The 23,045-nt window shown below is 35.1% G+C and overlaps 1 protein-coding gene across 1 annotated transcript; it reads left to right on the forward strand.

The window, feature by feature from the left end:
- Nucleotides 1-1,730: 1,730 nt before the first annotated feature.
- LOC107970442 (cytochrome c oxidase subunit NDUFA4-like) lies at nucleotides 1,731-21,561 on the forward strand. Its single transcript, XM_063806354.1, has 2 exons — nucleotides 1,731-1,736; nucleotides 21,292-21,561. The coding sequence occupies exons 1-2, from the start codon at nucleotides 1,731-1,733 to the stop codon at nucleotides 21,559-21,561; spliced, it is 276 nt and encodes a 91-aa protein (XP_063662424.1).
- Nucleotides 21,562-23,045: the final 1,484 nt, after the last annotated feature.

Raw genomic sequence — 23,045 nt, forward strand, 5'->3', positions numbered from 1 at the left:
TTAATATGCCTATTAATGTGATTTCTGATTATTCATATGTGGTTCATTCCACACAATTAATTGAAAATGCTCAGTTACGATTTCATACAGATGAACAACTGATGACTTCATTTACCCAATTGCAAACAGCAGTCAGGAGTAGAATGCACCCTTTTTACATCACTCACATTAGGGCTCATACACCTCTTCCAGGACCTTTGACTTCAGGGAATCAAATGCCTGATCTCCTAATTGCTACTGCAATATCTATTGCTAGACACTTTCACAATTCAACCCATGTTAATGCTTCTGGTCTCAAACACAGATACAGCATTACCTGGAAAGAAGCTAAAGCTACTATCCAGTGATGCCCAACTTGGCAAATTGTACATTCCTCATCTTTTACAGGAGGAGTTAATCCCTGAGGATTGGAATCTACTTCTCTTTGGCAAATGGATGTCACACATGTTCCCTCGTTTGGGAGACTAGCTTATGTACATATATGTGTGGACACCTTTCCTCACTTTGTCCAGGCTACATGCCAATCAGGAGAGGCTTCTGCCTGTGTTAAACATCACCTTTTGCAGTGTTTTGTGGTGATGGGCATTCCAGCTTCTATTAAAACAGATAATGCCCCAGTCTATACTAACCAAGCTCTAGCTACATTTTTCTCTATATGGAATATTAAACACATTACTGGTATCCCATATAATTCTCAAGGACAAACCATAGTGGAAAGAATGAATCTCTCCCTGAAAGAGCAGCTGCAAAAGCAGAGGGGGGAAAACAGGGACTATGGAACACTGCATATGCAATTGAATCTAACATTATTAACTTTAAATTTTTTGAGCCTGCCTAAAGGCCAGATGCTATCAGCAGCTGAACAGCATCTACAGAAACCAGCTGCAAAGACAGAAACAGAACAACTGGATTGGTGGAGAGATCCGATAACAAAAAGTTGGGAAATAGGTAAAATAATAACTTGGGGTAGAGGTTATGTTTGTGTTTCTCCAGGACTGAACCAATAGCCTATTTGGATACCATCAAGACACCTGAAAAGTTATCGTGAGCCAGATGCCAAGGAAGAGATTCTGGGAGAATTCTGAGGACCCCCCGGTTACAGCCAAGTCAAGACTGACACTGAGGAGGACCCCAACTGTCATGAGCAACACCCGTTGAGCACAGCCACCCACCTGGGGACAGATCAAGAAGCTGTCACAGATGGTGGAAGAAAACCTGAGGAAAGCAGGACAACCAGTCACAATGAGTAATTTAATGGTAGCTATGATAGCAGTGATCACCACTGCCATAAGTATTCCTTCAACAAGGGCTGACATAGAGAACAATTATACTTACTGGGCATATTTATCAATCTTGGCTGGCAATAATGCCTGGATGTAATCACTCTATGACACAGTTACACAAGCTTTCTGATCTCAGTATTTAGCATAATGAATCTGCTCCTATAATTAAGGCATACCACCCTCAAAAACCTATTTGTAAACAAAATTGAACCTGGCTAGAAAAAAAGAACGTACTTGTTTAGGAAGATTGCATTGCAGAACAGGCAGAGGTTCTGCTCAACGATTCCTATGGAATCATTATTGATTGGTCCCCTAAGGGGACGTTTAGCTTAAATTGCACCTCTCAATCTGCATGCTATGGCTGCACTATGTTCAGCTGGTCTGAACTAAATGGTCAGATGGTAGAAATGATAAGAAATATGACAAGAGTTCGTATTATCTGGAAACATGGCGGTATAATGTCACCTCAACCTCAAATGATATGGCCCGCTCTAGGAGATAACATAAGGATTTGTGCAAACTATTAATGGCTCTTAATAAGATCAAAATTTGGGACAGAATTAAAAAGTATCTAGAAGGACACTCTACAAAATTGTCTTTGGATATTGCAAAATTAAAATAAGAAATATTTAAAGCATCCCGGGCACACCTGACCTTAATCCCAGGAACTGGAGTGCTTGAAGGAGCTGCAGACAGATTAGCAGCTAGTAATCCATTAAAATGGTTAAAAACACTTGGAAGCTCTATGATTTCAATGATGATTGTGTTATTAATCTGTGTTGTTTGTCTTTGTATGGCCTGCAGATGTGGATCCTGATTCCTGCGAGAAGTAGCTCACTGTGACAAAGCTGCCTTTGCTTTTATCGCTTTGCAAAACAAAAAAGGGGGGCATGTTGGAAACAGGCCCCCAAATCTGGCTATAAACTGGCCCAAAACTGGCCATAAACAAAATCTCTGCAGCACTGTGACATGTTTGTGATGGCCATGATGCCCATGCTGAAGGTCGTGGGTTCACTGGAATGAGGGTAAGGAAGACCTGGTGCACCCAGGGTGGAAAACTGCTTAAAGGCATTCTTAAACCACAAACAATAGCATGAGTGATCTGTGCCTTAAGGAAATGTTTCACTGCAGATAGCTAGCCAGAGACCATCCCTTTATTTTGGCCCATGCGTTTCTTTCCCATGAGGAATAGTTTTAGTTAATCTATAATCTATAGAAACAATGTTTATCAATGGCTTACTGTCAATAAATATGTGGGTAAATTTCTGTCCAGGGCTCTCAGTTCTGAAAGCTGTGAGACCCCTGATTTCCCACTCTACACTCTATATTTCTGTGTGTGTGTCTTTAATTCCTCTAACGCCGCTGGGTTAGGGTCTCCCCGACCGAGCTAGTTTTGGCATTCTGATACTTTCATTGTGCCATTAAATCTTTTTTATAAGTTAAGAGAAGTTAATATATCATGCAAGTATTTTCTTTCACCAAAATTGCATTTTTGTTTTCAAAATTAACATAAATTATTGTTAGAGAGACATGACAATGAACTATAATAAATCTCATTCAGTTGCATTACAACAGATAATTATAAATCCCAATAAAATTGTTATTTTTCCTAGTAAAAACATTATTGAAAATTGTGACTGAATCTTCCTATTGTTTTGCCCACAGAGGCATGAAAAACAATATTAAAAATAAAATTATTTTTCTGCTTTGCTTGTATTTGTTATTTCCAAAATCCAATTACAAGAAGTTGAACGGTGGTAAAGACACATATTAATTCATCAGTAACAAGTTGCCCAACTCTAGTGATAAAGTATTCCTGAAGTATAAATATCCCAAAAGAAGAAAATTTTAATATAAAAATATAAAGCTATAGAAACTAAATTTTAATTTAATAAGTAGTATTGAGTGTCTAGTACAACCCAAGTATTATGTTAGGCTCTTGGGATGCAAAACTAGTCAAACATTGCTCCCGTTCTCAAAAAGTTTAATAATGGAGTGACTCTACTGATAGAAGGATGTTTAGCTGTTCAAGTCACTAAAACATAGTTGGCTTTGACTCTGTTATAAGAGTAAAGTTTCTACACAAAACATGAAGAGCAGTTTGCCTACTAGAACTTGGTTGTAAATGTATTGTTTAGATAAGAAAAGTAAAATTGCACAGACATGTAACAGTATGGCATATCAGGTGAAGTAAGGTCATTCAGTATTGCTTGATATACAAATGAATGGGAAGCTCTAAGAGATCAGTGTGGAATAGAGGATATGTAGACATCCTTTGTGAATTATAATTTGATGACATGGAAAATCATGAGAAGCTTTCTTTATTTTAGTTTAAAATATACTTTAAAAATCTGGCATTTGGCAGAATATTGTTGTCTAATTATGGACATTTAGCTCAAATCAAGATATTGAAAATAGAAACAGCAAACTAATACATTATTCTGTGAAGATGTTAGCAGTAATTGGATACATATTTAACAAGAATTCAGAAATATGTTTTCAAATTTACGTAGGTGCTTACAGTGGCTGATAAAATATTTTCCAGGACTAATCTAATAACACTCGACTAAAAGGTGTATTACGGAATGTGTTTGTTATCATCAATTGACAAAGTGAAAAACATTGAAGTTACATTTTCTTTACCTTTATTAGATATATAAGATACTAGTAAAATAATGTCAACTTCTTTTAGATACACTTAACTGTTAGAAGACTGTGTCTGCCATTAGAAAATCATCTTTCTAATAATTTATTGGTTACCTTTGTTTCATGAATTTATATGTACTTTAGTTACTATGGAAATATTTTGTTTTTACTGGTATTGATTTTTAAGATAATTTTTGAAGTGTTTAGAAGTATGGACATTGTAATCAGGATTCCCGGAGTTTTTATTTTGGCTTTGCTATTTGCTAGGTATATGATCTTGAACAAGTGATTTCACTTCTTTCAGTTTCAATTTCTTCAGATTTATAATACTTATACATATATTATAGTGATACATGTAAAAATCTCAGTACCTTGTTCCTACATAATAAATGCAAATCAAATGTTGATTGTTATTATTATTATTGTACTGTTACTATTCGAATTAAGGTTTTATACAAGAATCAGATTTACAAGTCCTTATCTCCACTTTATATATGGACTTCTACAGTGAAACCTGAAGAGACAGGATAGGACATAATATTCTGTTCAAGATACAATGTATAAATTCTGTTTCAATTAATAATCTTGATAATTTTAGGTAGCAGCATTTCATCAGATTGTGATTGATGTTACCCTGTAAAAAGACAAATAAAGAGTTTATCTTTGAAGTAAAAAAAAAGTCAACTCTGTGTGTTCATCTTTCCAATATTAGCACTGTATTTAATCATCAATAAATAAATTTATTTTATTGATCTTTATTCTTTCATTCAAAAATATTTATTGCATGTCTATTAGGTGCAAGAAACACATTTAGACCATAGCAATGAACCAAACATCATAAATTCAACTGAGTGGAATCAGATACCTAAAAAAATAAAATACATACTGTATTAGAAGGACTTCACTACTATAAAGAAGAATAAGACCAGGATATAGAGAAATGAAAGTTTGTGTGGTGGTGTTGGTGAGAAAGGGATGTGGTAAATAGCAGCTTTAAATAGGGAGGGGCCAGGGAAGACCTCACTGAGAAAGTCACATTTAAATAAAGATCTGAAAGAGTAGGGGAGTGAGCCATATGAACAGCTGAGAAAAGAGAGAACAGAAAATGCCTCAGTCAGAGGCATTCTGTGGGTGTGTGAAAACAGGAGGAAGGCCAGTGTGGCTGAAACAGAATGAGCAAAAGCTAGAGGAGTAGAAAGCAAGATGAAAAGGGCCACAGGGGAGAGAGCTTGGAGGGCCTCATGGCTGCAGGAATAACTCTGGCTTCACAATGTTGTTATGAGACTTCCACAAAGAATCCTCATAGACCATAACGGCTTCATGACCATGGGACATTTGGACCTGTGGAGACAGGAAATATGAAGCAGTAATTAAACAGTAGAATATGTAATTTCTTATTGTGTAGATTAAATATATGTAAAAAGTAAAAGTAGATGTATATAAGTAAAACTTTTTTTGTTTGTTTTTGTTTACTATGTAATCATTGCACCCAGTAGAGCAAGCTGTGTTGTATGTTATCCTGAAGCAGCTACATAGCAATGGAACAAACTATGACAAAAGTGTTTGCTGTGAGCCAAAGCAAACTTTTGGAATACCAAAGATGGAGAGGAGAAGCAGTCAGAGGAAACAGAAAAGATTTTCTAATGGTTACAAATAAGGCCAGAATTGTATCTGCAGATGACATCAGCTCACTCCTTTTCTCCACTTTCAAACTTTTCTTATTCTATATGACTAGGGATAAAAAAGAAACTCTGTCTACCTATTACCACATAAGGAGATAAAGCAACACAAGCAATGGCTGAATCATCAGAGAAATGACTCGAGAAGTGGAGGAAGATATTAGAGAAACATATCACTTAGTCTCAACTCAGAAGCCACAAGGTCTCTCTTAGAGAGACAGCAACAAGTTTTCTAAGTTTCATGAAAGATATTCTAACACAAAAATCATCTGAGAAGAAAACTAGCCTATTTTTTAAAAAAATAGAAGATAAAAATATAATGATAAACAAACATTAAAGAAACAAAAATAGAAAAAAGACTGAAAACACAGCTAATGACACCACGATAGGCTTGAATAAATCACAGAGAGAGAATGTAATGGGAAATCACAGTGATTATAAAATAATTATAAAGATAAAAATGTTTATGGAAGACAGACCAATGTGATATAGCTTACTTGTGGTGATCCTGAAAAAGAAAACAAATGAAGTTTTTAATAACACTCCAAATTATAATATAGTAAAACTTTTCTAAAAGAAAGAAAAGTGAATTTGTGTACAAAAAGGGCACAGAATTATAATGGAAAAAAACCTGCAGAATGATCAACTTAAGCATATATATGGACAAATTTACTGGATTTTTATGATGATTAAAAAGTTAAATGGTCTGCAGCAGAGAAAGTAAGGCAGGTAGAAACAGAAAAACTCAAGATGACCTCAGCCTTTTCCAAATCAATGCAGAAGAGAATAAAATACTCTCCACCAAAGTTTAAGGAAAGTGGGAGCGAGGGACTTAAGGATTATATTCCAAGTAAAATTGTCCTTAAAGTATAATCTGAAAGGCATGTATGTATTTGGAAAATCCAGGGAACAGAGCACTCATCATTTCCTTGTGGAAAACTGCTGAAAGATGTAACACAGTAAATAAATTTTTAAAAAAGAAATTCAGTAATAGAGATGCTGTAATAAAGTGACTGAGGATGATCACCGAATGTTTTCAAATACAGAACTACAACTGATCAATCTTGCCAACATGGTAGATTTTGAAATGAGTATATTATTTTAGACACCAAGAAACCATGTGGCATCTTGAAAATTGACCTTACATTAGGTAGCCTGACTTTCCACACACATGGGATTACAAGTCTCCTGCACTATCATTTCTACAGGTAAAAACAGGTGAAACCCACTCAAGATGAGGTTTCAGTGAAAACACTATCAGTGAGGAGTAATGACGTCTCTATCCAGACAGCATCATAAAAATCCATATGTACAATACTTTTGGGGCCTCTAGAGTTAAAAGAGAAAACAAACTGCTCAGCCTCATTTTTTGGCTTTGGTAAGTAGTTAAGCTGATTGATATGGCCATTTTCTTCTTAATGGTTTCCTTGTTAAATGGAACAATTTTGTAGATTCAGTTGTCTGACATATCTAAAAGAATCAAAATCTCATTTCCCATATGAATAGCCTCCACTAGCTGACATAGATTTAGATTGCAAAAACTGATGAAGTTCAATAACATGAAAGATATTTTGGAGACAGGTAGCTAGAATGAGGACAAAGTGGCCAGAAATTAAGTCGCTCTATCCTTGGATAAGAATAGGTTGAGAATATTTATCTGGTCATATCCATAATATTTCCAGCCCTCATGATGTATAATAGCACAATACACTGGCTCGTATTCTATTATGCTATCATATAGGGAGGTATTAGTCCTGTTACTATAACAAGCAGATTCCTAAACCACCAGTAACTGCAGCAGTGCTCCCCTTGGTTTATACCGTGTATTAGTATTAATGGAAGAGACCCCAGGTACTTTATTTAATATCAGATATCCCTCTACTTACAGCAATCCAGATTATTATGGCATGAAACCAATAAATTGACTATTGGAGTAATATAAATATCTTATTTATATTTCAGTTAAAAGGATGAAGGGGCCTATAGACTGTAACACGTTATATAAAAATACAGTGAGTCACTAGACAATTTATTTTCAAAACTAAAGAAAAAGAAATTCAAACACTGTACTTTATTATTAGTCGTAAGATTCCATCTAAATATCTTTTTGAAGGGTATTAAAAGAGAGGTCAAAATGGAAAATGTAATAAAACCAAAGGATAGGAAACACACACCAGACCCAAAAAAAAAAAAAAATCACCATACACTGTAGTCTGCAGTTTTCTAGTAATATTGGTTTGGAACAGCTACATAAACAAATTTGATTCATTTTTTTGATGGTGTACATTTTGTCCTTTCAGGTCTTATATTGAACATGATATATCACTGTATATAGAATGTATATAGTTTTTATTAGAGAGAGAGGGGAAAAAGCCAGGTTTCATTAGATCATATCAAGCTGAAAAACTATAAGCTTTAGAAAGAAATTGGGTACCCATGCCATGGAAAAGAAATATTCTGTTGAAACATTGACTTTCAGTATTTTCAGCAGGACATGTATTTAATAAGTATCGTAGTATGAAACTTCCTGTAAAATCCTCACTTTTGTAAGTTATAGATTGATTTGTCTTTGATTTGGGCTTTTATTGAAAACAATTACACGTTGTATATCAATTGTTTGAATGATTGCTCTTTTGTAAATTTACTTCACTATTTGAAACTGATTTTTATTACACAAATTTCCTTGACAATCCAAACTCAGTTTTTAAGTATGTTTCTCAAATAAGTTGTAGTTTAAGTTTCACATTTCAATTAATTAATCACTTGATAAAGGAGAGTCAAATTTTGTAACACATCTACCCATCATAATAAGCCCACTCTAAATCAAACCCCTTGTAGTTAACTTCAACAGGAAGCACGATTAGTTTTCCAAGGCCTAGGGGATTATACAAAAATGGATTAAGAATGATTTATCCCTTAAGCAAATCGCAGATTGTGTCATTCATTCCTTCTAACTGAAGTCAAACAGAAAATGCTCTTAACGAGACGGAATAACATCTAAGTCACTAAATAGAGTGATACATTTTAAACCTCATGTCAGGCACATAGGTGAAAGATACAGGGAATAGGGAATTGGCTGGCATGTAGTTTTTAAATAGTTTAAGATAAAGAAAAATTGCATCCATTTGCAACTAATTTAAACTTCCGTGCATTTTGAAAATGTAAATAGATAAGTGATCTCTTTTTTAACCACTCATTTTAAACCACTGAGATTTTCTCTCAAAATTATATTATAATTTCACTTTAAATTCAGGTGTAGTTGTCACTACTGTCAAACTGTAATATGATCATGAAATTGATTTTACATTTGTGTGAAAGTGAATGTAATAAAACAATTTCCTCTCTACTTTTGTTTCTGATCCTACCCCCCTTCAGGAAAGGGATTATCTGTTTTTCTTTTACCGTAAAAACACCTCAGGCTTAATATTTAATCAAATTTGAAACACAATTTCTAATTAAAAACAGAAATCACAAGAAAACTAAGGGAATAGAAATAGATAAGAATAGTATGAAAATTCTGAAAAGGGAGAAATCAATGAAAAATCTAGTCCTCCCAGGTAATATATTCTACTTTTTAAAAGTACAGTAATTGAAGCTTAGCTTAATTGAAACTACAATAGAAAATTGAAAAGAAGAGGCAAAAGAGTTGGTCCAAAAACCATTCTAGATATAGTGCCATTTAACACATTAGAAAGAGATATGACTCACTGCTATGTAAGAAAGCAAATTAAATACAAAAAAAAAGCATAGGAAGCTTGACCTATAAGTAGGTAAAGAACTCATACAGTGTATTTATTAAATAAGAAATATCCATACGTAGTATATGATACGCAATGCAGACAAACTGGGTGGTTTAGAACAAGAGAAATTCATTATTTCTTAGTTCTAGAAGCCAGTTTTCTTTGGCTTCTGTTGCATCACTTTGGTTTTTGCTTTTATAGTCACACGATGTTCTGTGTGTGTGTGGTGGTGGGGGAATGTGTATCCAAATTTTGCTTTTGTATAAGAATACCAGTCATATTGGATTAGGGACCCACTCTACTTCAGTATGACATCCTGACTTAACTAAGTACATAGGCACCATTTTTCAATAAGGTCACATTCTAAGAAACTAAGGGTTAGAACTTTACCATATGAATTTGGGAGAAAGAAAATTCAACCTGTATAATATTGTAAACACATAAATATGAACTCCCTTTAGCAGGTAATGAAAGAATTTCAAATTAAAATGAACAGTGTTATACCATTAAAGTAAATATGTATGTATTACTGAATGATAGTAAATCACTTTTGTAAACTGTGCTATCTTCCTGGGGTGGGAAGAATCTGTCAAAATGTATGAACCATCTTTGAATTCTGAATTTGGCTAAATCATTTCACATGTATGACTATTTTTAAAGAAAATTATTCTAACAGTCATTATATGTTTTTATAAAAAGGTTTTTAAAACATTTTTATTTATAAAATATTGGAAAAAATGTCAACCTTAGAAAACTATAGGATAATTTGGTTGCTATACATAATATACTGTATAATAATATACAGACATTAAATAATTGTGGCTAACTATATGGTTACTAATATGCCAAATACTAATCTAAGCACTTTATTTGTGTTAACTCATTAAAAACTTACAAGAACCCTACAAGGAATATGCTATTATTATTTCAGTTTTATTTTTTATAAGCTTTAGTTGTAGAAGAGTTAAATAACTTGTCTAAGGTCACATATTTTTGTAAATAACAAAGCAGAGATTGAACCCCAGGCGATCTGGCTCCAAGATTCATGATCATAACCCCTTACTATATCAACTTCATAAACTGATATTAAAATATGTATCACCAGGTTGTTTAAGACAAAGCATATTATTATACATTTAATTTTAATTATTTGCATTGATAAATAAGATAGGAAGACATTGTGCCAAGATATTAAAATCCATTGCCTTGGAGTTGCAGAATTGTCAGTAACTTTTACTGTTACTTGCATTTTTGTGTATTCTTGTCTAATATATACATAAAACTTTAGGATAAAAAATTACTTGATAAGTGATTATATACATTTCTTATATATGATGTTTGGTAGATCAAATGCAACAATGAGGGAAATACTTGGAAATTTGAACTTCTGTTTCACTCTAGGTAAGCTCTTGTTTTTTAAATTCAAGTTGCAGGCAGCTAGATACACTGACAAAATATAAATAGATTACATGTTTTATGTAATTAACCCAGGGTCACTATCTATTAGAGTTTAGTTTGCAAATCTACCTTGGGGAACTATGGAATACTCGGCACTTCATGTGACCTAATTTGCGTATATGACCCTGTACCCTGATAGACTTACTCCGAAGTAATTTTAAACTGTTGCCAGGTCCTCTGGATACTTGATTTTGGTTACTATCCCAAGAATTATATTCATTAAAACACTCTTGGAGGGGTGCATTGGAGACTTGTAGGAGGTATAAAATTATAATAATATACCATAGACCAATAAGTAATCAGCAAAAGCACAACCGCTCCAGCGAGAATAAAAAATAATCCAAAGAAAAGTAGAGCAATATGAAAAGGAGCAGGATAAAGAAACATGACCCTCCCCACAATTTCATATTTTGTTCCTCAGCATCATAACATATATTACATTTATTGCCTGAATATTGAATGTGGTAATAGGGGAGGGCAATGCAACTAAAATATAAATTACTTGCAATAGTATATAAAGTCAAGTAGGCCAATTGTTAAACAAAATAATCTTTGTTTTTGTCACATCATTACTACAAAGATTAAATATGACACTATCTGATCTCAACATCTACTGCCTCATGTCTACTTGTATACCTCAAACCTAGAGACTTAAATGTTATTATTTTGTTCAACATTTCTTGCTAAGAAATGTGATATGTTGCAGTATAACAGGCTTACATTTCCAAAACAGTTTTAAAAGACTTCAGAGAAGTCCATTAAGCCTTGAGGGGAAAAAATTCAACAGAAGGCTAAAGAGCAAAATTTATTCTGGGAACAAGGAAGAAATTCAGATTTTAGAGCTGAGACACCAACTCAGTTAAATCAGTCACAAGGGTGATAATTTGTGTGTCCAAGATTTTGCCCAGATAACTCTCTTCATCAGTCATGCCAAAATTCAAATTTTTCCCTACAGATTAGAACAAGGTTAGAAGAAATTTCTTTATGGAGAGAATATATGAAGGTACTGTTGTGTATGGTGGAGACAGAAAATGTAAAATAGCAGAGTTTCAGTATATCCTGTAAAGATTAGATCTTTAAGTTATTCTTTCTGCAATATGTTCAGATCTAGCCTTACTTGAAATTGTGTTTGGTCAAGTTTATTTTTATTCCTTTAGTCTTTTCAGTTATGATTATCTTAAGATTTTATTACATTCAGTTTAGTCATAGCTCTTTATAGCTTAAAATTTGACAAATAATAGCAATTATTCACACTGCTGTGTGAATGATCTCTTACTGATGTTAAAGTCATCTCAAAAAATAGTTGTGCCCTCTTCCTACTCATGAAACTAGCTTTGTGTTTTAAAGATTCAGATTAGATTAATGTTTATCAGTTTCATCTCTCCTTGCATTACTAAAACAATGAATTAATCATGTTGGCTGTCATTATCGACATGGAGAAAAATTAATCAACATTATCATTGAAGGCATATAATTTTAATTTAGGATACCAATGATGTAGGTAAGACCAAAGATACTGAGACATTTCCTAATTCATGTATGTTCCAAGTGCCAATGCATTTTTGATAACACAAAGGTAACAAGAATCAGAGAATTTTTCCCTTTCACTTAAATTCACTTTCTTTAATTTAGTATTATGTCTCTTGTTCAAATATCAAAATTTAGCCACAGCAAAAGCTGGCACATATTCCAATTAGTTGTGAACTATCAGAATTTTTGTTTGTTTAGACATGAGTTATGAAATAACCAATCTTCCAATTCAAAGTCACATTTCAGATGTTTAACATTTGGGGCCATTTAAACTATAGGAGACTGTGTGAAAGAAGAAAGTGCCTGAGTGGGTCTGATTCACAAAAGTAAAAAAATAACTACATAAATAAAAAGGATACTGTATACTTGAACACAAATTTGGCTGATTTCCTATTTTAGCTTTTATATCCTTCAGGTAAATGAAGAGTTGTCATGTAGAAGCTCTGGGAGAGTCCTCTCATGCATGCATTTTGCCTTCCACGTGCCAGATTCTGATTGATACTTATGGCCTGTTTTTCTCCTCTTCCCGACTCTGGAGTCTCTTTGTGAGAAGCTGATTTTGATCTCAAGTCCTAAAGGTGAAAATTAATGGGATTTTCTTCTGTTTCTCTGTTCTAAAACCTTCCATTGGTTATCCGATGACTGCTTGTCCCTACATAAATAGGCCCTGCTCCCTTCCTTATGCCTGAATTTGCCCAACATTCTGGGACATTGGTGTCCCTCCTCCCACCCCCAATCTACCACTCCACAGTTTTCCAAATATATTTATTATTGTGCTGACAATGTGGAAAATTCTTATTCATGCCATTATCAATACATGTGTGGCAACTGATACAATACAATTGTATCAATACAATTGTGTGGCACAGTTCTCCATAATGAGGATACAATGATACAACATAATCACTAGACAAAAGGAGTTCTCAGTCTAAAACAGAAAGTTACACTTGTTGGGCCGGGTGTGGTGGCCCATGCCTGTAATCTCAGCACTTTGGGAGGCCGAGGTGGGCAGATCACAAGGTCAGGAGATCGAGACCATCCTGGCTAACACAGTGAAAACCTTGTCTCTACTAAAAATACAAGAAATTAGCCATAAAATACTTTACAGACAAGCAAATGTTGAGAGATTTTGTCACCACCAGGCCTGCCTTACAAGAGCTCCTGAAGGAAGCACTAAACATGGAAAGGAACAACCAGTACCAGCCACTGCAAAATCATGCCAAAATGTAAAGACAATCGAGACTAGGAAGAAACTGCATCAACTAACGAGCAAAATAACCAGCTAACATCATAATGACAAGATCAAAGTCACACATAACAATATTAGCTTTAAATGTAAATGGACTAAATGCTCCAATTAAAAGACACAGACTGGCAAATTGGACAAAGAGTCAAGACCCATCCGTGTGCTGTATTCAGGAAACCCATCTCATGTGCAGAGACACATATAGGCTCAAAATAAAAGGATGGAGGAAGATCTACCAAGCAAATGGAAAACAAAAAAAGGCAGGGGTTGCAATCCTAGTCTCTGATAAAACAGACTTTAAACCAACAAAGATCAAAAGAGACAAAGAAGGCTATTACATAATGTTAAAGGGATCAATTCAACAAGAAGAGCTAACTATCCTAAATATATATGCACCCAATACAGGAGCACCAAGATTCATAAAGCAAGGCCTGAGTGACCTACAAAGAGACTTAGACTCCCACACATTAATAATGGGAGACTTTAACACCCCACTGTCAACATTAGACAGATCAACGAGACAGAAAGTCAACAAGGATACCCAGGAATTGAACTCAGCTCTGCACCAAGCGGACCTAATAGACATCTACAGAACTCTCCACCCCAAATCAACAGAATATACATTTTTTTCAGCACCACACCACACCTATTCCAAAATTGACCGCATAGTTGGAAGTAAAGCTCTCCTCAGCAAACGTAAAAGAACAGAAATTATAACAAACTATCTCTCAGACCACAGTGCAATCAAACTAGAACTCAGGATTAAGAATCTCACTCAAAACCGCTCAACTACATGGAAACTGAACAACCTGCTCCTGAATGACTACTGGGCAAATAACGAAATGAAGGCAGAAATAAAGATGTTCTTTGAAACCAACGAGAACAAAGACACAACATACCAGAATCTCTGGGATGCATTCAAAGCAGTGTATAGAGGGAAATTTATAGCACTAAATGCCCACAAGAGAAAGCAGGAAAGATCCAAAATGGACACCCTAACATCACAATTAAAAGAACTAGAAAAGCAAGAGCAAACACATTCCAAAGCTAGCAGAAGGCAAGAAATAACTAAAATCAGAGCAGAACTGAAGGAAATAGAGACACAAAAAACCCTTCAAAAAATTAATGAATCCAGGAGCTGGTTTTTTGAAAGGATCAACAAAATTGATAGACCACTAGCAAGACTAATAAAGAAAAAAAGAGAGAAGAATCAAATAGACACAATAAAAAATGATAAAGGGGATATCACCACCGATCCCACAGAAATACAAACTACCATCAGGGAATACTACAAACACTTCTACGCAAATAAACTAGAAAATCTAGAAGAAATGGATAAATTCCTCAACACATACACCCTCCCAAGACTAAACCAGGAAGAAGTTGAATCTCTGAATAGACCAATAACAGGAGCTGAAATTGTGGCAATAATCAATAGCTTACCAACCAAAAAGAGTCCAGGACCAGATGGATTCACAGCCGAATTCTACCAGAGGTACAAGGAGGAACTGGTACCATTCCTTCTGAAACTATTCCAATCAATAGAAAAAGAGGGAATCCTCCCTAACTCGTTTTATGAGGCCAGCATCATTCCGATACCAAAGCCAGGCAGAGACACAACAAAAAAAGAGAATTTTAGACCAATATCCTTGATGAACATTGATGCAAAAATCCTCAATAAAATATTGGCAAACCGAATCCAGCAGCACATCAAAAAGCTTATCCACCATGATCAAGTGGGATTCATCCCTGGGATGCAAGGCTGGTTCAATATACGCAAATCAATAAATGTAATCCAGCATATGAGCAGAGCCAAAGACAAAAACCACATGATTATCTCAATAGATGCAGAAAAAGCCTTTGACAAAATTCAACAACCCTTCATGCTAAAAACTCTCAATAAATTAGGTATTGACGGGACGTATTTCAAAATAATAAGAGCTATCTACGACAAACCCACAGCCAATATCATACTGAATGGGTAAAAACCAGAAACATTCCCTTTGAAAACTGGCACAAGACAGGGATGCCCTCTCTCACCACTCCTATTCAACATAGTGTTGGAAGTTCTGGCCAGGGCAATTAGGCAGGAGAAGGAAATAAAGGGTATTCAATTAGGAAAAGAGGAAGTCAAATTGTCCCTGCTTGTAGATGACATGATTGTATATCTAGAAAACCCCATCATCTCAGCCCAAAATCTCCTTAAGCTGATAAGCAACTTCAGCAAAGTCTCAGGATACAAAATCAATGTACAAAAATCACAAGCATTCTTATACACCAACAACAGACAAACAGAGAGCCAAATCATGAGTGAACTCCCATTCACAATTGCTTCAAAGAGAATAAAATACCTAGGAATCCAACTTACAAAGGATGTGAAGGACCTCTTCAAGGAGAACTACAAACCACTGCTCAACGACATAAAAGAGGATACAAACAAATGGAAGAACATTCCATGCTCATGGGTAGGAAGAATCAATATCATGAAAATGGCCATACTGCCCAAGGTAATTTACAGATTCAATGCCATCCCCATCAAGCTACCAATGACTTTCTTCACAGAATTGGAATAAACTACTTTAAAGTTCATATGGAACCAAAAAAGAGCCCGCATCGCCATATCAATCCTAAACCAAAAGAACAAAGCTGGAGGCATCACACTACCTGACTTCAAACTATACTACAAGGCTACAGTAACCAAAAGAGCATGGTACTGGTACCAAAACAGAGATATAGATCAATGGAACAGAGCCCTCAGAAATAACGCCGCATATCTACAACTATCTGATCTTTGACAAACCTGAGAAAAACAAGCAATGGGGAAAGGATTCCCTATTTAATAAATGGTGCTGGGAAAACTGGCTAGCCATATGTAGAAAGCTGAAACTGGATCCCTTCCTTACACCTTATACAAAAATCAATTCAAGATGGATTAAAGACTTAAACGTTAGACCTAAAACCATAAAAACCCTATAAGAAAACCTAGGCATTACCATTCAGGACATAGGCATGGGCAAGGACTTCATGTCTAAAACACCAAAAGCAATGGCAACAAAAGCCAAAATTGACAAATGGGATCTCATTAAACTAAAGAGCTTCTGCACAGCAAAAGAAACTACCATCAGAGTGAACAGGCAACCTACAAAATGGGAGAAAATTTTCGCAACCTACTCATCTGACAAAGGGCTAATATCCAGAATCTACAATGAACTCAAACAAATTTACAAGAAAAAAACAAACAACCCCATCAAAAAGTGGGCGAATGATATGAACAGACACTTCTCAAAAGAAGACATTTATGCAGCCAAAAAACACATGAAAAAATGCTCACCATCACTGGCCATCAGAGAAATGCAAATCAAAACCACAATGAGATACCATCTCACACCAGTTAGAATGGCAATCATTAAAAAGTCAGGAAACAACAGGTGCTGGAGAGGATGTGGAGAAATAGGAACACTTTTACACTGTTGGTGGGACTGTAAACTAGTTCAGCCATTGTGGAAGTCAGTGTGGCGATTCCTCAGGGATCTAGAACTGGAAATACCATTTGACCCAGCCATCCCATTACTGGGTATATACCCAAAGGACTATAAATCATGCTGCTATAAAGACACATGCACACGTATGTTTATTGCGGCATTATTCACAATAGCAAAGACTTGGAACCAACCCAAATGTCGAACAAAGATAGACTGGATTAAGAAAATGTGGCACATATACACCATGGAATACTATGCAGCCATAAAAAATGACGAGTTCATGTCCTTTGTAGGGACATGGATGAAATTGGAAATCATCATTCTCAGTAAAGTATCGCAAGAACAAAAAACCAAACACCGCATATTCTCACTCATAGGTGGGAATTGAACAATGAGATCACATGCACAGAGGAAGGGGAATATCACACTCTGGGGACTGTTGTGGGGTGGGGGTAGGGGGGAGGTAAAACATCAGGAGATATACCTAATGCTAGATGACGAGTTAGTGGGTGCAGCGCACCAGCATGGCACATGTATACATATGTAACTAACCTGCACAATGTGCACATGTACCCTAAAACTTAAAGTATAATAATAAAAAAAAAAAGAAAGAAATTAGCCTGGCTTGGTGGTGGGTGCCTGTAGTCCCAGCTACTCGGGAGGCTGAGGCAGGAGAATGGCATGAACCTGGGAGGCAGAGTTTGCATTGAGCCGAGATCATGCCACTGCACTCCAGCATGGGTGATAGAGTGAGACTCTGTCTCAAAAAAAAAAAAAAAAAAAAAAAAAAAGGACACTTGTTGTTGATGTATTCCTCTTTTGATTGAGAAAAACCTAGGGAACTACAGGGAACAGAAAGGAGGTATCCAAGATAGATTGGCTAGGGATGGGGTGGCCTAGAAGTTAAATACTGTTGGGGATGCATTCCTGGACAGGATGATGCTTGATACAAGAATTTATCTCATGTCTAGACTAATTTTTTTCTATTTTCTGTACATTGGACAGTCTACAATTCTATTGTTTATTTAAAATTAGCAATAAATTTACAAGAAAAGTGAGAAATTTTTATGAGGGTGGTAGATTAGAGGAGCAATGAACCATGTACATGAACATCTGTATCAAGATGTTTTCATTCAAATTCCAGTCTTCCCTTTGACAGACTTTATGGCCAAGGACAAATTCACTCACATCTTCATGTCTAAGCCTTCATATAGATAATTTTAGAGATTTAGGTGTTCTCCAAAATCTTATATTTCAGGAACTACTTGTCAGGAGTTTTTAAGGAAAGGTGATAACTCTTCTGTTGCTAGTGTTAGGATGGGAAACTCATGAATAAAGTTTGGGTGGGTCTTCGTGCCACATGAACTACTTTTCTTATAACCTAACAGAAAAAGATAAATATCATATAACATCTACCAGCCAGCTATTTCACTGCTCTTGATGAATGAGGAACAAACAGATCTGGGGTCATTTTCACTATTAACATGGTTTTATAAGGGAATATGTCAGAAGAGTCATATATTTTTTAAAAAATTGTATTTATGTGAAAAACAGCACCACGCAGTTATTTTGAGCTTTACATATCATTAATTTTCAGAAACTTGTTTCACATGGATATTATCTTCCAATGCTATTTTGACACAATTATAGAGAATACAGAAGAAATTAAAATTTGGGCTATTCTTAACCAAAAACTAAGAGCAGGAATAAAACAATGGAATCTGTGGATATATATCATAAACTGTAATTTTATGAATATATTATAGAAACCACCCTATCTCTAATAGCACAATTTTAAAGATCTTTTGGAATACCCGAAGAAGGAGGAGCATAGAAAGCATGGAAAAGATATCATAGGAAGCAGAGACAGCTAGGTCAATTCAGACCCATGATTTCATCTTTGGAAATTTAAGTCAGCCGTGAAGTTGCTATGTGCATTAATGAAATTTCAGTGTCAGTGTTGTATTCTAGATTATGACCGAAGTCTCAAATTTATTGACTTAGCAGAAATCACACCCAATATTTTTATTTTAGTTAATGTCTATTTTGTTGACTAATTTTATACTATAAGCAGAGAGGTGCAGAAAGGTCTGCAATGGGGGGTTGTAAATAATATTTGTAAGTTTTATTTATACTGTTTAATCAATGAACTGGGCCATGAGATCAATTTATTACCAGAAAACAAAGATTGAATAAATGATTCCAGAATTGTATTTTCTGGTGACTTTTAAAATCAACTTCCATTTATAAGTCAGAAATTACAAAGTTTGGAAACAGATACAATTACTAAGGTAAAAATGTTACCTTAGGCTCTGCTGCATTGTCAAAAATTATGAGGGATCTGAGATATTACCATATCGAACACTAACAGTGTAGTAAGTCCGAAATCTCACTGATGAAAGCAGAAGACATGACAATCCTGATTTAGAGAAAAGGACTTTATCGTTGTGGCACAGCAAGCAGCCTAAGCTTTACATTCACATCAGTTTTTCTTGCTCCTCAAATTCTATAGGGGCAAGACAGAATTCTAGGTGGAAGCTGTTCAGTGAGTTTGCATCACACCTGAGCAACACCAAGGACAGTTAATGCTAATCTTCTCTATTGGGCTGTAAGCAGACCTGCCCAATATTTGCTTCCTGCAGGGACACACTGTCTCCATTTTCCAAGGACATGTGTAATATAGACATCCTTGAAAAAACAGTCCCAAACAAGTGACTCTGTGCATAATAACATTGCACAGAAAGACAATGGAGAAATTACCCATGGAGAATTATCTCCCAAGGTGGAGTTGGTTAGTTTGCTTATCAAGATGTGGGTGTATTTCAAAATGTCAAAAGTTTATTTTTCAATTTTTCCAAATACTTTTTTTTCCCCATCAGCTTGGTCTTTTGGCATTTCATATAATTACCTTGCACACGTGGCCATCATTCTGCCGGCAAAGCCTTTAGTGATGAAATTCTCAATGATCGCATGACATTTTGGGTTATTTGATTTTGCACTCAGTATCATTTCTAATTGTTATTAAGTTTGCTGTTTTGATTTGATGGTGAATATATTGTTAGATCTAGTTTCAAAGTTGGTGCTTAGAAGGTGCCAATGCCTTTATAAAGTTAAGATGTAGTTTTGTGTTTACCTTTCTATGCTAATTTTACGAAAAGATGAAAAGGCAAATCAGGATAAAATCTCTGTTCAGGTTTTCTGGAGAAATCTTTTTTTCTAGCTTTTTCTCCCTCTTTTTAGTCATACATTACTAATGTGGCAAGCATAGTGAAAGTTATTGTTAGAGAAATTCACTTTAATACCATTCAGATGTACAATGGCTAGAACAAGACCTGAGCCCAATAGATTTTCTCTGAAAAGTTTGTATCTAACAAACAATACAGCAGAATCACAGCATCATTGAGCATTTCTGCTTCAATGACAAGATGAAGGACTTGTGAAAAAAATGTTTCTTCTCTAATGTCCACATAAGCACCACATGAAACAAATACCTCTTAATAGTCAACACACTGGAATATGCACATAATATAATCATGATTATTATTTTACAGATTTATTTAATTATTTTATTTGTCTATATGGTGCTGGTTATTCCCTTCTCACACTAGGCAGGTGAAGGATGGCTTTGTGTTAATGGGTTTGAGTCCCAACCTGAATTTGATTTAAAAATAATGACAAAGTCTATAGTCTATCTGGACATCCCATACAAGATCTCTGCCATTAACACTCAACTCACTTTCATTCTATGGAGGTTAAAGTTTAATTCAAATTATCAAACAAGTATTTTCCTACAATATGTTTAAAGAATCTTGATTTTAATTAGAGATTGCCAATTAGAATAGTCATTAGACTCAGACAATTTTAATAAGCTGCTGAGGTGAGTTAGTGAAAAGGAAGTTGACTCTAGAAGTCAGTGTCAGAGGAACACTAAGGAAAAAATGGACTTTTGCAAGATGGAAAGTCCAGGCCCTTTGTTGGGAGAGGAGGAGAGCCTCTGTTACTGAGACTCAGCCAGTTTTAAGAATGTAACACATTGACAGATGTTCCAATAATTTCAAGAGAAGATTCAGAATTATGTAAACACCCATTTTTTTAAAGCCACTCTTAGGTTACTTTGTGAGTTGTCAGTTTCTGCCCTTTGCTACTCATGTGAAGTGGCACTTAAAAACATATGCAGATACTACTTAGACCAGGGCCTAGTGGCTAAGCTGGTTCTCTCCTTTCCAGTTGGAGGCCTCTGCCACAAACATACTCTGCCAGATCATTAGTCAGGTCAAGAAGCATCCAAGCTTGATGCCCCTCTTTGTATTTATTGGAGTTGGAGATACTGGAGCAGCACTGTATCTCTTGTTTCTGGCATTGTTCAATCCAGATGTTAATTGGGACAGAAAGAATAACTCAGAGCCCTGGAACAAACTGGATCCCAATGATCAGTACAAGTTCTACTCAGTGAATGTGGATTACAGCAAACTAAAGAAAGAAGGTCCAGATTTCTAAATGAAATGTTTCACTATAAAGCTACTTTAGAATGAAGGTCTTCCAAAAGCCATCTGCACAATTTTCAACTTAACCAGGAAATATTTCTCCTCTAAATGCATGAAATCATGTTGATGTAATCTATTGGAGATTATACTGATTAATAAATAACTGAAACTTGAAAATAAAACAGGTGCCATAAAATCTTTTCATTTACTAATGAGCTACTAAATTAACTGCCCCATTCTGAAGAGAGATCAGGCTTATTTCTGAGAATGTAGAGAGCATGGTGCTTCTACAGTTGTCTTATGATGCACAGCTTTGATCTTGTGAAGAAAACCTAAATTATCAGTTTTTCTCATGTGTGTTTTGGAATAAAAATTATCCACTTGACAGTGGAAACAAAGGGAGAGGATATTCTAAAGCAAAAATTAATCATTTCATTGAACTAAGATCCTTGCTGTCATAGAACAATGTTAGATCCCTAAAATGTAAAACATGCACCTTTATGCCTACATCCTTGCAAATTTGCTCCTGGGAATGGTAATGCAAATAAAATCTGGCCCATTTGTTATGGATTGCTTTGAACCAATTTAATTGAGTTACTGACCTATTAAAAGAAACCATTTTAATTTGAAATATTAAAATGGAGGATTCAACCAATGTTTGCTAAAGACTATATGGCCCATTATCCCAAAAAGATAATTACATTCAAATATTATAGTCAAACTTTATCTTGAATTCAGAAATTTTGTTTTTCTCCTGGCATTAAACAGGTAGCCACCCTTCTTTTATCTTCTTAGTTCTTGTATAATATTTTGGAAATACTTGTAATGATTTTCACTATCAACCCTGAATGTTAATAGTGGGGAAATTAATCCTTCTGGGTATTAATTATGTAAAAAGTACTCTGGGGTTGTGGGGAAGTGTTTGTTATAGTACTGAATTAATGATTAAATACTACCTATCAAATATAGTGGTAAGTATAATATTATCATCAAAGGTATTTGCAGAAAATTCTCATGTGAAATTTACAGTTGAACTCCTTGCAATTGGTTCTAATCTTCTAGGATCTCTCAACAGAAAGGGAGAAATCAACTACATGGAAAAGAACTTAAAAAAATCAATTCCATCTGTGTTCAGGTCTTCACAATCTAGGCTTAGGAAAACAAATGTTTTAAAGTGATAACTGGTTAAACTGTTATTTTTGTTAGCATTGGTTTTATCTTAAGGCTGATTTATCTAGTGCCCTCAAGAGGGCTACAATTGTGTCAGACATCATATCTGTGTTAGGGATCCCTAAGACCACCCTCAGGTTCAATAATTCACTTGAAGGACTCAGAGAGCTCAAAAGCTGTCATACTCTTGGAGTTTTTTACATTGGAAAGATGATATTGAAATCAGCAAAGGAAAAATGCACATGGGGCACAATCTGGCAGACATCAGGTACAAGCTTCTAGGTGTTTTCTCTCTTTGGGGATGCATAATGTGTTTAATTTTCTTGG

This window comes from Pan troglodytes, chromosome 2, assembly GCF_028858775.2.
Source record: "Pan troglodytes isolate AG18354 chromosome 2, NHGRI_mPanTro3-v2.0_pri, whole genome shotgun sequence".
Taxonomy (NCBI): Eukaryota; Metazoa; Chordata; class Mammalia; order Primates; family Hominidae; genus Pan; species Pan troglodytes.